General features: G+C 39.0%; 1 protein-coding gene across 1 annotated transcript in view; it reads left to right on the forward strand.

The window, feature by feature from the left end:
• The window catches only part of erbb4b (erb-b2 receptor tyrosine kinase 4b), a 279720-nt gene that overhangs the window by 252059 nt on the left and 8314 nt on the right, over window positions 1-19347 (forward strand). The window contains exons 21-27 of the mRNA XM_079169947.1: window positions 6145-6300; window positions 8129-8204; window positions 10066-10212; window positions 12785-12882; window positions 13530-13700; window positions 17627-17876; window positions 19203-19331. Coding sequence (XP_079026073.1) covers window positions 6145-6300; window positions 8129-8204; window positions 10066-10212; window positions 12785-12882; window positions 13530-13700; window positions 17627-17876; window positions 19203-19331 — 1027 coding nt within the window. The remainder of the gene's footprint in view (window positions 1-6144; window positions 6301-8128; window positions 8205-10065; window positions 10213-12784; window positions 12883-13529; window positions 13701-17626; window positions 17877-19202; window positions 19332-19347) is intronic.

Raw genomic sequence — 19347 nt, forward strand, 5'->3', positions numbered from 1 at the left:
CAGCAACAGAGAGGGAAGAGAGACTTCATTCTACAAGACGATTCAGACCAGCTTGCTGGCTCCGAGGCATCCATAAATGCTTTACGCACAATTGAGGATTGTCTGGGCGCGCTAATGTGCTTCTGTGTGTGTGTGTGTGTGTGTGTGCACACAATTGTATATCTATCTTTGTGATGACCAATTTTAATTTTAGACCATCAGAGTGAGGACATTTCGAACAGCCCATCATATTTGCTATGTGTGCAAAGAGCGCAGAACAACAGTTCTTCCTTTTCAGCAGATTAAGATAACTTGTAGCAAATATTTCATTTCACACAGTATTCTGATTTTGGTGTCCGAGGCCACAAATAATTTGACTTCGGACACGAGTAAAGATCAGGACGGGCATTGTGCTTCCATCATAACAAACAATGCTATACCAAAAGCATCCCTGAATTTTTTTAAGAGTGGCTGAAAATCACTCGGAATGTTGCAGACACTTTTTGACACTGGATCCATATCTGTTTATCCTTTTTTTTTTTTTTAATCAGCACAATAATTGTATTGCCATCTTATTATGAATTAAAAGTGATGATTGCATACTGTGCCTCCTCTATTACACTCATGAGAGTGTTTGTTCATATGAGAGAGACAAACCCTCCTCTCCACTGCGGGTACGGCAGTGGATTCTGCATTAGGCATTCATCAGAGAGAATAAATGGATATAGACAGGGGCTCCCCTCATACACTGCTAACACAGTTTGAGGACAGACAAATTGATCAAATTCAAGCGCCCCCTAATGTCGTTTGCTAAATTCTTTCTGACATGGGAGCTCAAAATGAAATGAAAGCCTACTGCTTTCGGCAGTATTGTGTTATCGTCAACCCCCTTCCCCCCTCAGTTCCTCCTCCACATTGGTCCGATTCGTTTCACCTCATCCCTTAAACAGTGAATCACCTTCTCCCATGCCCACTGTGATCTTTTTATATCCAAACCATACATTAAACATGCGCAACGTCAAGCACTGGTGTCACAAACCTCCAATAAACCTGCAACATTATTCACAATGTGAATATCACAAAATAGACAGTCACTAAACATCCTGTGCCCTCTAGAAATACTGGCATCCCAGTTAAAATGAGTCAAAGAGGCTTTACTATTCAGACATAATCAGCACAAATGAGTCATGCTCTCTTTCAGTGTTCAGAATAAAATTACTCTCATTCATAGTATATTACAATGTTGTACAGAGTCTGGTGTCGAGCACTTAAAAGAGAGATGCACTGTGTCTCACAGCAACTGACATCCTTTAAGTAAAAATAAAAGTACATTTCACTGTGATTTGGTGTAGCTTTTGGTAATTTATTGTAGTTTTGCATATTGCTTTGAGACCAGCCTTCTGAGGGGCCTTAAACCATATCGCCCAAGGGCCAAAAGACACCTTAGCACCCAATTACTTTTTTGCTGAATTGCTTTATAATAGGTACACCTGCAAAACAGTTAAGATGCCCCATAATGTTTTCATCTTAACCATGTATTACAAACAATACAAATAAACATGAATGACATCATATAGTGCTGTAGCCATATTAAATAGATATCTCTCAAACCAATTACTTGATGCCATTGCCACACACTTCACCACACCCAAACAAATGGCAATTGTTTACATATTTGATTTGATAATGGTAAAAAAAAAAAGAAGTTAAAGCGATAAAAAGTATTAATTGGTTGTGGTATGGTGGCGTGCTGTGAGAGCAAGGAATAAATTCCTCTTGCGTCACTATGGGGACAAATCCACAGTAAAGGACGTCATTCCAACACCATCACAGGAGGCGGATCACCTCACTAAAGAAAGAGAACACACAAGAGGTTTATAGAGCCTCTAAAGGATGTTCAATCTCATTAGAAGTGTTTCCTCATGAATAATATTGAATAAGAATGAATCGCTTGATTATAGATTCCTGTATGTGTGTGTGCGCTGACTGCGTGTGTTGACAGCTTCCTCTGTGTGCGACTGTGTGTGTGTGCATCTATCTTGCTAGAATAAACAACAGTGGGAAGTGCCAGTCGGTGAAAAATGGGCACCACCTCTTCTTGCTATTCTCCTATTGATTTAATCTCCAGCCCTTTGCCACCAAATCTGTCTTCACAATAGACATCTGAGGACAATCGCAGTCGGATTTTGTTCACATGACTCTTTGAAATAAGCATAAATAACCATGACGGGAGGTCAGAATATTTTCTGGGACAGTCATAATTTCCCTGACTGGTGAGAGAGTGGTAAAGCATCCAGCACACGGACCTGTGGCACTGCTTGGGCCCTTTTCATCTTCCATTCTTTTTGTTCAAATCGGATTTCCTTCACCACTATTTCTTGCATTCTTAACATTTATTAAAAGAACTCTGTAATGTCTACACCCGCTGCAGTGACAGCAGCCTGAAACATGGATAGCAAAGATTGTTATGCAGAGTTGTTAAAGGTTACGTGGAAGGCTTTTTTTTGTTTTTCTAGCTAGATGCAAAAGTAACACAAAAAGAAAAAATGATTATGTTCATGTGACTGTGAAATGTAGAAAAACTGGTTCTTTCCTTGGCTGGCTTTCCTATGTAAAATCTTGGTGTGCAGGGTTTAGGGCATGGTCCTGATCCCTGCTGATTGAAAAGCAGCCTGTGTCTGGAGGTGCGATCATAACAGAGTCTGTCTGAAGCCCGTGGATTCTCTCTGGTGGCAGGCTTACCTGAAATACAACTTCCACAACTGCCATCTCCCTGGCTGTCGCGTCGAGGTTTGCTACAATTACAAATGTCTGGCAGTGAGTTGTTCTCATCATGTCCACATGGGAGGGCAGTAAATGAGAGCAACCGAGTAGAAAAATGAAAAAAAAAAGTTTGTTCCTCACGCACGTCTGCAGCCACTTCCCACTCTGCACACTTCCATCACCTCCCCCTCTCAATCTCATTGTGCTGGCAAATTAAAATGCACGGGTTGCCAAGCCATCCATTCTACCCTCCTCTGCTTAATTGTCTCGAAAATTGAGGAGATTACAAATTGTACAAATAGGAATCTGGCAGAAACCTGGCAAATGTATACCATGACATACACGCACACATAGACTCTGAGGATTTGGAAACTGTTGAACTCAGAAACAAACCTCTATCCTTTTTGTTTCTACCCTTTCTGTGTATTACACTGAGCAACAAATGCTTGCAAAACACTGGATAGAAGGAAAAACACATCATCACTCAGTGTGTTTTGATGCTGATCATCATCCTCTCTGTCTACATTAGTGTTTCTTTTCCCAAAATGTATCCTCCCTAAACTGTAAATATAAGGTCACACTGCAGCACAACCGACAACATTGTCACTGCCAACAATATTGGTGTCAGCTATTTTCTCAGGAGATCACCCGCTTTGAATATTATCAGCCGATTGAATGGTTATCAGCGGGTATCAGCTTCACAAATGTGAGTTATCAGGGGCCTGCTACAGCTACTAGTAGGTTACAGAAGGCTGTTATCATGAATTGACATGGTCGATCACCGAGTCGAATACAAGACAATGTCAATCTCTAGTGGCCGTTTTAATTATAACAAGAGCAAAGGGGAAAGTCTGGTGACGCAAAGAGCAACAGAATCCCCATGGGGTGGTGGCCGTGGGCTGTAGGACTCTCACCCTTCAACTGCTGCTTCATGTCCCGTGTGAAACTGAAAGGCGACTCAGTACTTACCATACTTTTGTTACGTAACGTACGTACATCACTAGCGCCAAGTTACGTAAGTTAACTAACAAGCGGATTTATTCTAACCAAAACCACAATATTTTTCACCACCAGTGTTTTTTGTCGCCTAAACCAAAAGGTGTTTTGTCTGTCCACAAAATTAACTTTCACTTTCACAAAGTAGTGGGGCAGTTTTTTTTAAGGATAACGACTTAGAACTCATAACTCATGACATTAAAAATAGGTGAGTAGATTAGGAATCGGCTGCCCAAAAAGTCTTTAGCAGTAGAGGTCATAAACCAATCTAGCATGAATTTGCTACAAATATTTGCACAAGTCATGCTGTACATTTATCACCAAATGGTTTGGCAATCAAACACCCACTTGTTGTTGGAACATATATTTTTTATTAGTCATTTAAATGAAGCTGCCAGACGTTCATACATTTAGTATCAGTTTAACATATTTCCAAGTTGGCAACAATGGTTCGCAGCTTAGCTAACATTTGGCACACGAGCTTATTGAGCTTGAGGCCAGTGATAATATTCCTACAAGCAAACATAAACTGCAGTTAATGACGATCATACAGTATGCTATCAGTGAGAGAGGGCTGTGCACTTCCCCATGTTTCCTGATGCCACAAACCATTGGTGGATCTTTTAGTTTGAAGCATCAAGGGCTGTGCAATGAAATTGTGGAATTATGGAAGTAATTCTATAATGAAGTGAATCATGTCAATAGATTCTAATTTGATCAAATAAAAAATAAAATATAGCTGTGCCTTTTGTGTGTGAATATACAGTAAGGGATCACTGGATTTAATGTAGGGCATAAACATCCAGTGAGAAAAAAAGTCAACAACACACAAAAGGACTTTGCTTGTATTCATTTTACAGTGTGTGTGTATGTGTGTGTGTGTGTAAGAAAATATTTTATTATTTAATTTAGGTCGTGTCATGACTGAACTTTCTTTCCCTTTTTTCTTTTCTACCAGCTCAACATGTAAACATGTTCAATTCCTCTGTCAAGTTCTTTCCACCCTAACCAACACATGCGTGCACACACACGCGTGCACACACATACACACACATTTACATATGCAGGTGTTATCTCCATTCGAGTCGCATGTCTGCATGTATACGTGTGGGTTTGTGTGTAAATGTGCAGGTGCGTGCTGAAACCACATGTTCTCTCCGGGGAGGGAGCCAAATGAGGCAGTGTGATTATAGCCTTACCAATGTAATCTCACCTCTTAGACTGTCGCCACTCAACCCCACCTCTACCCACCCTTCCTCCTCTCTCCTCCTCCATCCACTCCTCCTTTCATTCCAGCCACTCCAGCTAAATCCAATTTGTTATAGTTTCAAATAAGGCCATGTTTTTCTGTGCTCTTGCCACTTCAAACAAAGTGGCTTCTGTTATTGCTCGTCCAATTTGAAAGTTGGAGGGTTTTTTTCCCTCATCTCTCTTTCCCTTCAGGTCCCATCTTTCTTTCTCCTCAGGCCCACACTTGCGTTGCTGCACAATAGGCAGTGTAAACTCTAGATGTGGACAAGATGCAGCAACTGAAAAGCTGTTACACAATTATACAGAGCTGTTCTTTTGTAGCTTGAGGACATTATTGACATTTTTTGTCAGACTGAACTTTTCTATCTGCTGACACAAGGTTGACAGACAGATTGACGCTGCAAATATAATACACTTTCAGTAGATTTTATTTTAACATTTTCCAAGAAAAGGTTAGTTACGACCCCTCTTATCGGCAAATATATCCGTCCCAAGTCTGTGTGACGTTCAATGTCCATGTTTGATGCTCCAAGTGGACTTGAGGGGGATATATACTCTCCCCTGAAGATCCCCTAGAAATGACTTGTGTAGTTTTATCAAATGGAAACGTCGTCGGAACATCTAAAAATGTCAGAATATTGTCTTTGCCTTTTGTTTGAGGTAGATAATCAGTACCAATTAGATATAAACAGGAAGAAAGTTTAAAGATGTGGTCCCTAATTGTTCAGTAAATGTATTGAATGAAATGTTTAACATGCTTCTCACTCCTATAGTTTTTTCTTATTGAAAACCTGCCTCTGGGTTGATGCTGCTTTTATTGCATTGTCAAGCATTCGGCAATACCGAGGACTTTTCCACATTCCAGTTGTTGATTAATGGAAATTAAAACCATAAAAATAACAATGTGGTGATAATGGTGATGACACAAATAATTATAGAAATTCTAATGGGGTCTTGATGATGGAAGTGACGATGATGATGAAGACAGATGGTGATGTTGAAAAGGAGCCAGGCTTGCATGTGTATGGTTTCTGCATACCAGTGCACACTCATGCACTGCAGATAGGTGTATTCTATGTAAATGAACTTGATATGAAATAATTGCTGTGTGTCTGTGTGTGTGTGTGTCTGTGTGTGTGTGTGTGTGTGTTGCAGGGGATGTTGTATCTGGAGGAGCGTAGGCTGGTCCACAGGGATCTGGCAGCCCGGAATGTCCTGGTCAAATCTCCCAACCACATCAAGATCACCGACTTTGGTCTGGCGCGGCTGCTGGATGTTAATGAAAAGGAGTATAATGCTGATGGGGGAAAGGTAAATACTGTCATTACTCTGTGATACGTTGTTTACACTGTCAGATACATAATTCAACAAATAAAATAAAAAACCTGTATGTCTACATTTGACATCTTACAACCCAGACTGTACTGTGCAAGACTATGGACAGCATAATGAGCCTCTAAAACAATTAGAACTGTTTTAATTAAGTGGGAACAATGCTGTATTTCTATTCATGGATATATTTAGAAAAAGCTCATCGACATAGTTTGAAATATTAAGAAATACGCTTTTGCTTTCAGAGAGCTGGATGAGTGGATGAGAGAGAGTTCAGTTGATTCAGAAGCTAAACTGAATATAAACACACACACACTCCCACGGAAACAGTTGTTAATAATAATAATTCAAATGAAATTAGAAAATGTGAATAGTATTTGTATTAGAGAATTGGTATTTGTATGAAGCAAATAAAATACTATTGTCAAGTTAATTATATTTAAACACCCCAATATCACTAGGATGTACTGATCCAGCTTTTATGGGCTTTGCAGGTACTGAGTACCGATACCAGTGTTTAAATATATAGCTGTACATCAGGCTTGACTTAAACATTGCTTTTCCTTTCATGGTAATACTAAATGTAATAAATAAACACAGAGATATATATTTACTATTCAAATAATATATTGTACACCAGAAACTTGGTCAAATTAACTTGAATTACGATTCAACTGCAACACACTGGTCCAAATGTAAACAGGAATTACAATTCCAGTATCGTCTCTCTTAGTGAGCTTTCTTCCTCTCTTTATTCAAGAGTGCTGTCTTTCAATGTGAGAGCATGACTCATTAATTTCACTTCACATTTCATAATGATTTTATTTTTTCATCCTCTTGAATTTCTGCACAAACTGTATAATTGCACTCAAAATATCGTTGCTCTAATAAAGCTAACGCACCCGCAACAAGACAAGGATAATGTCATTGGTCAACACTATCTAGCATTCTATTGCTTGGGAAATTTTGACAGGGTTGTTGCACAGAAAATCCAAGAGCAGAAAATATATCTGAGAGCAGATGATTCACTACCACACAGAAGCAGCCTAAGTGTGAAGAGCAGAGCTAAAGCGAGAGCCCAGGAAATCTGTGGAAGCAATGATATATCTGCATGCAAGCATGAAGTTTCAGCTGAAGCAAATCCAAGTATAAGGAAGAGCTATTTGGATGTGAGGACGGGGTGTTGAGGGAAAGCATTACAAAATCTGAAAGTGAAATCAATGATTAATGCTCTCAAACTGAAAAAAAACATCTATAATAAAGACAGGAAAAACTCTCATCCTGCTTTCTTGTGTTACTTCTTTGTTAGGTTAAGGCAACAAACGTACATGGTTAGGTTGAGGAAAGAAAAGATTATGGTTTGGCTGAAAATAAGTATGTTTTACTTACGTAATCTACATCATTTGTAAATAATTCAACTTTGACTTTTGGGTTCACTTGGGACATGGACACCAGTCTCCTAGGTGAAAGTCCCATGTTTGACCCCTCCATCCACCTCAACCTCTTCTGTACGCAGACTTTGATTCAAATGTATTGCTGTTGAACTTGGGAATATGTGTGTCCACCTTGTCAAAAATCCTAATTGACTTTCAATTGGCATTGTTTCTGTGGTGCCGCAATGTCATTTTTTCCCCGGTGCAGTCAAGAGGCCGTGGTTATTTCATGTATAGCTGTGAGATCAGGCTGGCTTCTGTGCAAGTGTATGGTTGTCTTCTGTTTCATCAAACCTGGTTTTCCTTCATTCTCCCATATCTCTCTTCTCCCAAACATGGTTTACATACTGACATGCTATGCTTCTACCTGGCAGATGCCCATCAAATGGATGGCACTAGAGTGTATCCATTACAGGAAGTTTACTCATCAGAGTGACGTTTGGAGTTACGGTAAGCTTCACATCTTTTTTTTTCTTCTTTTTTGTAACCTACGTTAGGTAGACGAACCATTAGAGCCACAATATTTTCATATAAGAGACGGATCTGATTTATTCTTCAGTGATTTTTCTTTTAACGTGACATTCAAATACATTATTTTCAAGAAACCTATATGCAAAGTGACTTGCAATGAGTGAATTCGTTATACGAGCAAGAGTTTGATGAGCATAACAATTGTGTAAGTGCATGCCTTCTAAATAAATAGATCATATTTTGTTCAAAGTGTTCAAATGGATGTCAAATGCTGGATTGCCAAAAATGTTCTCAAGCTTGATGAGAGTCGCTTTAATTATTAAGATTGTCTTCATTAATTATTATGGTTGCTGTAATTGTGTGTGTCAATTCTTCAATGTTTTCTATAGATAAATAGACTTCACTTTCCTCAAGTTGTTTTTTTTAAAGGAAATGCAACGTAATAAGTTGTGTGTGTGAATGCAGTAAAGTGTTAAAAGGTGGGTTTTCAGCCTTGCGGCAGAAGATGGGCAGTAACTCTGCTCTCCTGACTTCAGTGTGGAGTTCATTCGACTACTGTAGGGTCAGAACAAGGGAGCGCCTTCACTGAGATTAGCAACCCCAGGGTCCGCCGAGTGACAGGGTTGCCGATCGTCTAGACAGTGAGGCACAACGGTTGCAACGGAAACCGCAAAAACAAACACAAGACGTATTAGTAATAGGCAGAAGTAAATACATATTAAAAATAAGATGGCAGGAATGCTGTAGATTATGGATGCAAGTTAATCTTGTGAGGCATATGCTGTGCATTACATGTACAATAAACTCTAGACTGCTTCCTTAACAGGCAGGTCATTTATAGATCTAAGGCAGCTACAGTGGGTTTTTGCCACTGTAGCACTGCTGATGAACAAGTGAAGAGTGTTGATTTCATACTAGCTCTTCAACTGTTTGAACATGTGGCAATCACAACCACTGTTAAATGCAAACTGAATGATCTATTCCTTTAAATCTGTGTAAATCTAGACACCAACCTTCTCCATTATCCTTCAGCCTTATGAGATTTGTGTCGCTTTATTTCAAATAAAAAATTTCCGGTTCAACTTACCAATGACTTTTAAAGTAATTTCACAATGATTAAAAAAAAAAAATGCAAGATGGTTTGTATCAAAGAGAATAATGTGTGTTTGATTAAAAGTATCGGTGCGGTTTAGTGCACATGTCCCCAGTGTTCCGCTATGACCGGGGGCTATTATACTATCTTATAGTGTGCATTCACTCTGCTTACCACTCATTAGCTCATTAACACTTACATGATTAAGGCTGAGGAGTTCTGAAAGTTCAGATTGACTGATGACTTTCAAGACTCTGATTAGTTGCTCTCCTTCACTCATCTTCTGTCCTCAGTTGACTTGTGTTCTCTTATCTTGTCCTCTCTTCTTTCCCCTTTGTTTTGTCATTTTGTCTCCCCTGTCTCTTCATCCTATCCCTCTCTGATCGCCTCTGCTCTCTCACATCTTTGCTTTTCCTCTTTCTTCTTTTTTTCTTTCCGTCTTCACTTTTCTTTTTTTTGCATTTTCTGGTCTATCTCCCATTTCTCTTTTCAACTATTTCACTTCTTTCTCTTCCTATCTCGTTACTTGTCTCTTCTCTGCTCTTGCTGAATAACCCTCTCTTCTTAACTCTTTAATCTTTACTCTTACCCTTCTACTCCCTCACTGCATCTCCTTTCGATTCTACTTCTCTGTTCTTCACTTGTCCTTTTCCCTGTGAAAATCTTTTCTCTTCCTGCTCTACGTTACTGAGCTCTCCTCTTTTATTCTCTTATAATTACATCATATCTTCTTCTTTTTTTCTCTAGGGGTAACCATCTGGGAGGTGATGACCTTTGGTGGGAAGCCGTACGATGGGATTTCCACCAGAGATATCCCAGACCTGCTCGAGAAAGGAGAGCGTCTTCCTCAGCCCCCCATTTGCACCATCGACGTCTACATGGTCATGGTCAAATGTAAGTAGATGGGTGGGCATAATACTTTAAAGTCCTTTCAACATAACATAATCAAATAAAGCACCACCACAAACCAGAGCTTCAAAAGATTACCAGTTTAAGTATCTTTCCGACAGTCTCAACTATTATTTGACATTATAAACAGTGATTGAAGAGCCTCTGTATAGGAGTGTCTTGCACATGATTTCCAGTTTTTGTTTCTATCCACTGCTTCAAACAAGTAAAAAAAAAAGATGGATTTACGGTTTGAGTGAGTGAGTGATTTTCAAAACAGCTTTTTTGTACAAGAGGGTCTCACTGGTGTCAAAGATGACATTTCTAAAGCTGAAATATTGCTACTCTAATATTATTTTACATTTGATCTTTCCTACTGTCCGTGTTACCATATGAATGGCGTTGAAAAACCTCTCTGATGGCAACAGTAGTGGAAAATCCATCAAAGAAAACTTACAACGTGGAAGATAAATTACAGAAAGAATTATTTTTTCTACCTGGCATTGACCCCCTACCATGAACATGTTGGCGTCATTGGTTGGTCACTGCTGTCATGCTGTCAGGCACTGGGGTCACAGGTGGCGTTGTAACCTCTGGCCACTGCTACCAGGACAAAGGCTTGGTGCCAGCGCTACCCTGGCCTCGTCCTGTAGTCTCCAAGCTGCAGCCTCTGACCCTCACTGTCACCTTGGCTCTTACTGACAACCTGAACCTGTGCCAACCTGGCAAGCAGATACATCCCCACAGCAGGAAGAGGTCATGGTCACCTGCCTGTTATCTGCCTTTCTTTTTGGACCAATATACACGCACAGAGCACATTGACCCAAATACTCAGACGCATGTTGCATCGCGCACATGTTGGGGAAATGCTCTTCCTGATATTCAGGAGCTTTACTGGCGTTAAACTAGGTACCAAGATACAAGATTATATTTTTGACATGTGCACTCTTTTATTGCTGTATGTGTATACGTGTGTGTAAAGCCACACCTCTCTGTCTTTCTATCTTTTTCTCTTATTTCCCCGGATACCTAGACAGGCTTTACTCAGGGCCAGATCACATGATTGCTTTGGCATCATACTCATGTGTTCACAGAGAACTTGGCAAAAGAGCACATTACGCCATATGGCCATTCTTGATGAAACAGTATTTATCTTTAGATTGGAAAGAAATCATTACAATCAAAAGAATTTCATGAAAGAAATATGTGATTGTTCATTATGGATTAAAAAATAAACTTTTATATCTTGATACATTTTTTGAGACCTTCAGAAGTGGGTTATTATATCATCAGTGTTTGCATCATGTTTGATGACAAAATGACAGGTTATCATAGGTCTCATTCTTATCTAATGTGATCTTAAGCGATATAGAGATACATGTTTTGCTATTATTATTCCTGTAACTCGATTTTTATAAATCAGTAGTAAACGTAGCACAACTGTTTTTAGTAATAACTTAGTAGTAACTTATGTTCACATGCTTGCAATACTTTGACAGAGTTGGAATGGGTGGTTAGGTTTGGGTTGGATTTGGAGGAATACTAATCTAGCCTAGAGGGTGGAGGTTCTGTAGTTGGTGTCTTCCACATAGTTGTAAGTTTTACTCATTAGACCCTTTCATGTTCAATAACATTACAATCCACACTGCAGCCACATGTACTTGAAATTAAATATTTGTGTTATTTCAGCTGCAACACATTCTCACTCCCAACTCGTCAAATATGGCAACTTGGTCTCTGGCCCCTACGCTTCAAACTATGACACTCTACATACCCATCTAGCGTTAGCTTTGCATGTGTCAGTTTCTTCTTCTTGCATACATACACTGTCTTTTCAAAGTAAACTTTTGTGTTCAAAGGAAACAAGTTGTCTTGGTTCAGGCAACAAAACTACTTGTTTGGGTTTAGGAAAAATGTGTGCTTTTGTTATGTAGCTAAGGATGCTACATTACGTACGTGATGTAAGTTGATTTAAGTTATGAAACATTCACAACACCGGCCCTCTGCGTGAAAGTCCTATGTTTTTTTGACCCATCCATCCACCTCTTCCTCCTTCCTACCATGGCTGTATAAGGAGAAGTGGACACAGCATTTGAGGCTCTGCCCCTTTTCAGCCTAATCGCATCACGTGATTTAGGAGTAAGAACAGGCTGGTTATTTTGGGTTCACAACGAAGTCAAATCATTATGAATGTTTTAATGCAAACGGCACAGAAAAGAACACGGCTTATATATCTGACATGGTCTTCTGAGGCAGGACCCAACACCAAAGTGTGAAGAATACAGAAATGCTGTAGTTGATCACCACTGACCTGTACACTTCTTACAGCGCATTTCCTCCCACATAGGGCCGTTAAATTAACTCTGAGTCAGGAAATTAAGTGATCTTCATGGGCGTAGATGAGGCTTATGCTTACATCAGAAAATAACATAGTGGGGGAAAACTGTAGGATGTTAAAAGGGTCAAATTTAAAGTAAAGGCCAATTGGTAAAAAACATAAAACATCCATAGGTTTAAATATCAAATATGTATTTAGAACTTCATATTGATCAGAAACTAACACTAACTCATTTTTCAGGCTGGATGATTGATGCAGATAGTCGGCCCAAGTTCAAGGAGCTGGCTGCAGAGTTCACTCGGATGGCTCGAGATCCCCAAAGATACTTGGTCATCCAGGTAGGTACAGCCTGGTGACATACTACAAGATCTGGATTACATGACATGTCTTTTTTTTATTTGTCTAAAAACAAGCATAGTTGAGCTATCTTCAAAGCTGGCAGTCTTCCATTTTGCTTGGTTTTGTGTAATTTTCCTATATTTAATTTATATAGACTTTAGGTAATTATATATATATATACACACTATTATTGACTAGAAATTACATTTTACTCACCCTATTCCTTTGGGAGAGTATTCATCACATAACTTGTGTGTTATTGCTAAAAATTATTAAACAAATGCAGTGACGCTAAGCCTATATCATAAGCAAGAGTCAAATAACAATGACACAAATCTTCCTTTTAATCTTTTTAATAAGAATATAACTCAAGCATCTATGTCTCTTCAAGTCATATTTACCACTTTGCTTTTGCATGTGTGAACTACTTGTTATTCTGATATTTTCAAAATAACTTAAAATAAATAAGAATAATAAAATAGGAATGGGGATTATTTAAAATATATACTATTTCAATTCGGATGTGAAAGGCCTTAAAGTTTACACAATTAAAACCGGATTAGTTGCATTATTGCTTTAATCCTGAAATACTAATACAAATTACTAAACACGTACATGCTGTGCATCCACACACAACTTTACTCAGGGTGACGACCGCATGAAGTTGCCTAGTCCCAACGACAGCAAGTTCTACCAGAGCCTCCTGGATGAGGAGGAGCTGGAAGACCTGATGGATGCTGAAGAGTACCTGGTGCCTCACTCCTTCAACATTCCACCACTGGCATACACTCCCCGCACACACATGGACTCCAACAAGGTATTCTCCTCTAAGAATCTCCAAATACCTTAATTCATCGCTGTAATGATTCCTCCCATTCAGTAGAAGTAGAAGATCTCTTCCTAAAGCATTATTGTTCTAAAAAATAATTTAAACAAACTCAATGGAATTAATGGAACAATTCAGTACCATCTGAAAAAAAGGCTTCTGGGGATATTATTGGCTGATTGCAACAGTTCACTAGAGGCCTGTTCATGTCCACAGCTATATCTTTGACTTGTTTCTTATACTTAAACCTTCTGGTGGTGGAAGGTTTTAATGTCTTGAATCACAGAAAGGATCAAATCTACTTTTCAAACAGGCAAAAACAAAATAATGTGAAAGGAGAACCAAACATAACAATCAGGACTTCTGCAAGAAACCCCATTAACAAACTAGGCAAGCCTTGTTTTATATGTCCTTGAATCAGCTCGCAGAAACTTGAGTGTCATGTATGCCAACATGGTCCTTTTTCTCTCTAGTGTGATGGCCATGTCAGTTCATTTTTAAACCATCAAAATGAGATTGGATTAGCCTTCAATACAGCAGATATGCTGTGAGACACTCATTTCCAATTTCCATTTAACTGGAAGGTTATTAAAGGATAAAAAAAGGGTGACTAGTCCTGCTTGGTTGTTTTACCAATAACAAAAACCATGATGTTGTAGGTCCCAAAACGTCCATGTTACTTTGATATTGCTAATGTCCATTAATGTTTTAGGTGATAATTTAGTCCAACGGTTACACATTGTGCATATCAGCAATTTGTTTTTCACAACTGAACTCGCCCCAGCATAATGAAACATATAATCAAAACAAACTGTGAATCAATACATATAGGCTTTCTCTCCTATATTGTACAGTCAGCCCTTGTATTATTTAATATTCAACTTAATACTTGGTTTGTTTATTTTTCCTTGTAGAATAAGCTAGAATTAAGTTGTTCATCTTTTTATTTTACATGAACTTTTCCTCACTACGATTTCTTTTGGAGTGTATAGCAGCAGGTTGACTGGTGTTTTCTATGATGGAAAAGGAGTCAAAGCATTCATTCAGCTCATTTAGATGCTCTAAAGTGATGTGGGAATGAATTTTCTCAGCATGTACTGCAGGACTCTCCTGTTCAAGCACAAACGATTGAGAACTTCAAATCGTCTCACACAGCTTTCTCAGTATCACTCTCATCTCCCTCTTTCTTTCTCAGTCTGTTTCATTTGGTCTTCCTCCATTGTGAAACTATGGTAAATAGCATTCTTCAAAATTGTGGTGTCGAGCCAGATTCCCTCTGTTCTTAAACTGTTCAACTGTTCAAATGTTCACCATCTATCTTTGGACTTAAATCTATCACAAAACCAGTCACACAGCCAGGCAACTCAGCCATTTTGGATTCCAATATCCCCCTGTGTTTGTGTCAGGATAAAAAAAACGCCTTCCGAATGCCAATGAGAGACATGACTCCTTTTCCAACTCTGTTTGGTGCTTTTCAGGGGGTGACAGATTATTCATTCGCAAAATATTTGTAAAGAAAGCCTTCACTGTTTTTGGTCTTATTTATTTGGGGCTGATACTGAATTAATTTGATTAATTTCGTAGCGCTACACTCATCCACATAAATCATGTAGATGATTGTAATGAACTCAATTACTGTCGCTAAATAAATGCAATATTTACACATAAATATAATCTTCAATTGCGTGGTTGCACAGCATAGCTGAAAGTGCTTTTCCTTAATTCACTCACAAACACACACACATGGTTAAAAAGTCCTGTGTGTGTGTGTGAGACCCATCCATCCCCCTTCCCCATCACCATAAGTGGTCTTTCTCAATAATACTTTTGCGCTAGCTCTGGACTGTTGCATAGTCATGTGGATGCATTTAATTTGGGTGTCCAACACGAAAAAAAGGATCCTAATTGACTTTCCACTGGCTTTGTTTATGTGCTTAACAACACAAAAATAAAATGGAAAATGTGTGTCCCTGTACATGAAACCAATAGATTGTATTTTCACTAACTGCCATGATACTGGGCTGGGCCTCCACACAGCTCTCAATATGGAGACGGCTGAGCTAATGATGCTAACAGTGCAGAAAACGGCAACAGTGCTGACAGAGCTAACAGTGTTGTGAAGGGGGACCGGAGAGTTAGCGTTACGTTTGCACGAAGCGGTAACTGTTGTGGGAGTGCAGTGCAGAGCAGCAGCGATTAGCTAACCAGTGGGGCACAACAAAGAGACTCAAATGCACTCGAGGCCGGCCCTGCAATGTAAACAAGGCACAGAGCCGCTCGGATTTTAACACACAGAGGGAGACCGGCCTCTCTGCTCAGGTAGAAATGATTCCACTATATCTTTACATTGCAAATAGTTGACACTACCATATCCATTCTCTGAATCCTATGGAAGCTTTAATATGCAGCCTCATGTCTGACAATGTCAGTTCAGAATTTGCAAGAAATAGTGACGAAAACACTGTGCGCCATAAGCTCCCTCTGCTTTTTACAGAGAATTATTTGAATGGAACATTTTATTTGAGTCTTTAAAATGTGTACACTACCGTTCAAAAGTTTGGGGTCACCCAGACAATTTCGTGTCAATTTTCATTTTCTTCGCAATTTCTCGCATGGAATAGCTTAATTTCTAAGAACAAGAATAGACTGGCGAGTTTCACATGAAAGTTCTCTTTTTCTGGCCATGTTGAGAGTATAATCGAACCCACAAATGTGATGCTCCAGATACTCCTATGTAGATATTTCATTAAAACCAGACGTTTCCACCTAGAATAGTTATTAACCACATTAACAATGTATAGTGTATTTCTGATTAATTTAATGTTATCTTCATTGAAAGAAACAGTGCTTTTCTTTGAGGACATTTCTAAGTGACCCCAAACTTTTGAACGGTAGTGTAAGTGTGATGTTTCACTTTCCCAAAGTTTACCGTTTCTACAATTTATTAATGGAGTTCCATGATGGGCTTCAAAAGATTTTGAAGGCTATTAAGATGTAGCCCTTCGTACAGGCCTGAGGCACCACTTTCTTGTGGTATACAGGATGCCAAAAGTCATGAATAATTGGGACAACTTGATAAATAAATGACTTTTAGAAACTGTTGTTTAGAAGTTTGATTTGAACCTGCACCTTCATCGCCAATCCAGAAATCCATGAACTCAATCCCCCTTTGTAATTCTTTCAACTTGCATGTATAAGGAAACGTAAGTGGAAGAAGTCCGGGGAAAAAGTCAATCTTTTATATCTCATTAGTATCATTACAGACTGCTCAGAAATGCATGCAAAAGAGAGTAAGCAATGGGACGTGAAACAGAAAACGTCTTGTTGGATTCCTGGGAAAAAAGATAAATCAGAATAAATCACGTAGTGAGGTTCTAAAAAATTCCTTTTTGTTATGAGTATGTGTGTAGACACAAATGCTCACAGCAGGGCAGGGCTGATATGGCTACTTTAAGACTTTGCTGCATGGAGCCTTTTAATTAAAATCCTTTTAATTAAATTGTCCTTGGCAGTCATGCTGCCATATCAATGTTTGGCACTGCTGTCTCCCCTGCCTGTCACATTTAAATGTTACAGATGGTTCAAAGAACTATTTTTTGGATTTAAAGCACAAATACTAAGTACTTGTCAAGTTTCATTGTTCTATATTATATTTGTTTGTTTTGTATATGTTCACTTCTAAATTACCTGCTTGAAGGAACCAGAGTATAGACCAAAGACTGAAAAACAGCCTTTATTTCCTCACTTGGTTTATAAGTTGAACTTTAATCACACATAGAAAAAGCAGAAAGAAACGTTGCTGTAACTCCCCACTTTTGCTTTTTGGGGTTTACTTTTGCTTGGTAAATTGATATTTTTGTAACACCCCAGTTCCCTCTATACTTACTTAACCCCCTCCCTCGTCTCCTTCTACCTAGAACCAGTATGGTTACCAGGACCCCAGTTTCAGCATGGAGGACATGCTGACCAACCTCCCCAGAGTGGTCTCTGTTCCATCTGTGTCAGGAGGCTGCCTCCCACCACAGGACCTGTCCTCAGGTGGGCAGATTGGTGGTGGATTTGGCCGTGGCAACCAGGACGACCCTCGCTGCAATGGAACCCTGAGGAAGCAGGCCTCCCCAAGGTCACGGACCATTGTACCTGGTTCAGCTCTCACGGCAGGACAAGGTAAAGCAAATTGTTTTCTAAAAGTTGGAGAAACTGAGGAGAATAGCAATCTCTTCACTGGGGGGCGGGGGGTCTCCTTAATCAAACCAGCAGGTGAGCAGAAGACAGTGTGAGACTGATAGATATTGCAAGAGTGACAGGGACTACGAAACTAAGACATTCGTTCAATTAGCTTTTAAAAATGTTTTTCACACATTAAATGGATAGCTTATAGTTTGAATGCATTGTGCCTGAATGACATTTGATTCAAGTGTGCATGTTGAAGTGTCTTCTTACAGCCTTAATCTTCAGGTAGTCTTATTGACTATGTTTACATCTGCACAATTGTTGGGAAAACTGCCGTGAGTAAAGCAATATCTGCTGAAGCCTTTGGCATTATTTTACCATCTCTCAATCTCTCTTTACAAAAGTAAAGTACTCACTTAACCAGTGTTATTTTATTTTATTGTTTCTTTTGCATTTCCTGTGCCACTATCATCACATTTTTTATAGTTTTTTTGAAAATAAGAAACTGAGATACAGAGGTTTTAGCTTAAGGTAATACAGACAAGTCAGTGCACCAGTAGTTGTTTTTATGCTTGCTTAAATCAAAACATTTATAATGGACCAAGTGGTACTGGATTGTTTTTTTAATTAACTTTTTCCAACAAACTCCAAAAACTAAAACATAATCTAAGAATATTTAGATGTTTTTTGTGATTATCACACTGTGACGATGGATCACTAACCAGTAGAGGATCTGGGAGATGAGCACAATAGGGCTAAGCTCATATCTAGCAGCTGTCTAACGGAACTGAACCGCATATTACACTTCTCAGGCAACAGGTGGGAAGCAGCAGCAGTAGAAGCTTCTAGTTCTTTTGAACAACAAGATTTGTTGGGCCCATTTATGCCTCCTTCGCAGATTTGTTTGTGGGGAAAATGAGAAATCAAGCCTTAGAGGACCAATTTACAACATTCAGAGCATTGATACTTTTCAAGCACTGATAGTGATCTATCTATTGGCGACAAATGAATAACGAAAATAAAATCCATCTCAAGCCACTAAAACCCCCAAAATCTCCATGAAAAGTGCAGAAGTGCTTGACATTAGCCATAACCCAGAGAGATTAGTCACATAACAAAATAGTTAACACTACACAAGAATAGATTGCATTGAAAAGAAAATGAATGATTGTTTACTGAAGAATAACTTCGTTAAAGGATAACGCAGATAGATACCACAAATCTAAATATAGGATCCTTTTTTTTCATGGAGCTACGGTTTCTAAAGTACCATATTTTTAATTCCTTTCTTTTATCCTTCCTGTATTTTTGCCTCCCAAGGTGGAGGGGAGGACAGCAGTGGACAGCGTTACAGTGCCGATCCCACCATTCTTTTAGCAGAACGAGGAGCAAAAGGAGACAAGGACCAGGATGGCTACATGACTGCCATGAGAGACAAGAACAACTCAGGTTACATTGAACATTT

The sequence above is a fragment of the Pholis gunnellus genome (genome assembly GCF_910591455.1).
Source record: "Pholis gunnellus genome assembly, chromosome: 12".
Lineage (NCBI taxonomy): Eukaryota > Metazoa > Chordata > Actinopteri > Perciformes > Pholidae > Pholis > Pholis gunnellus.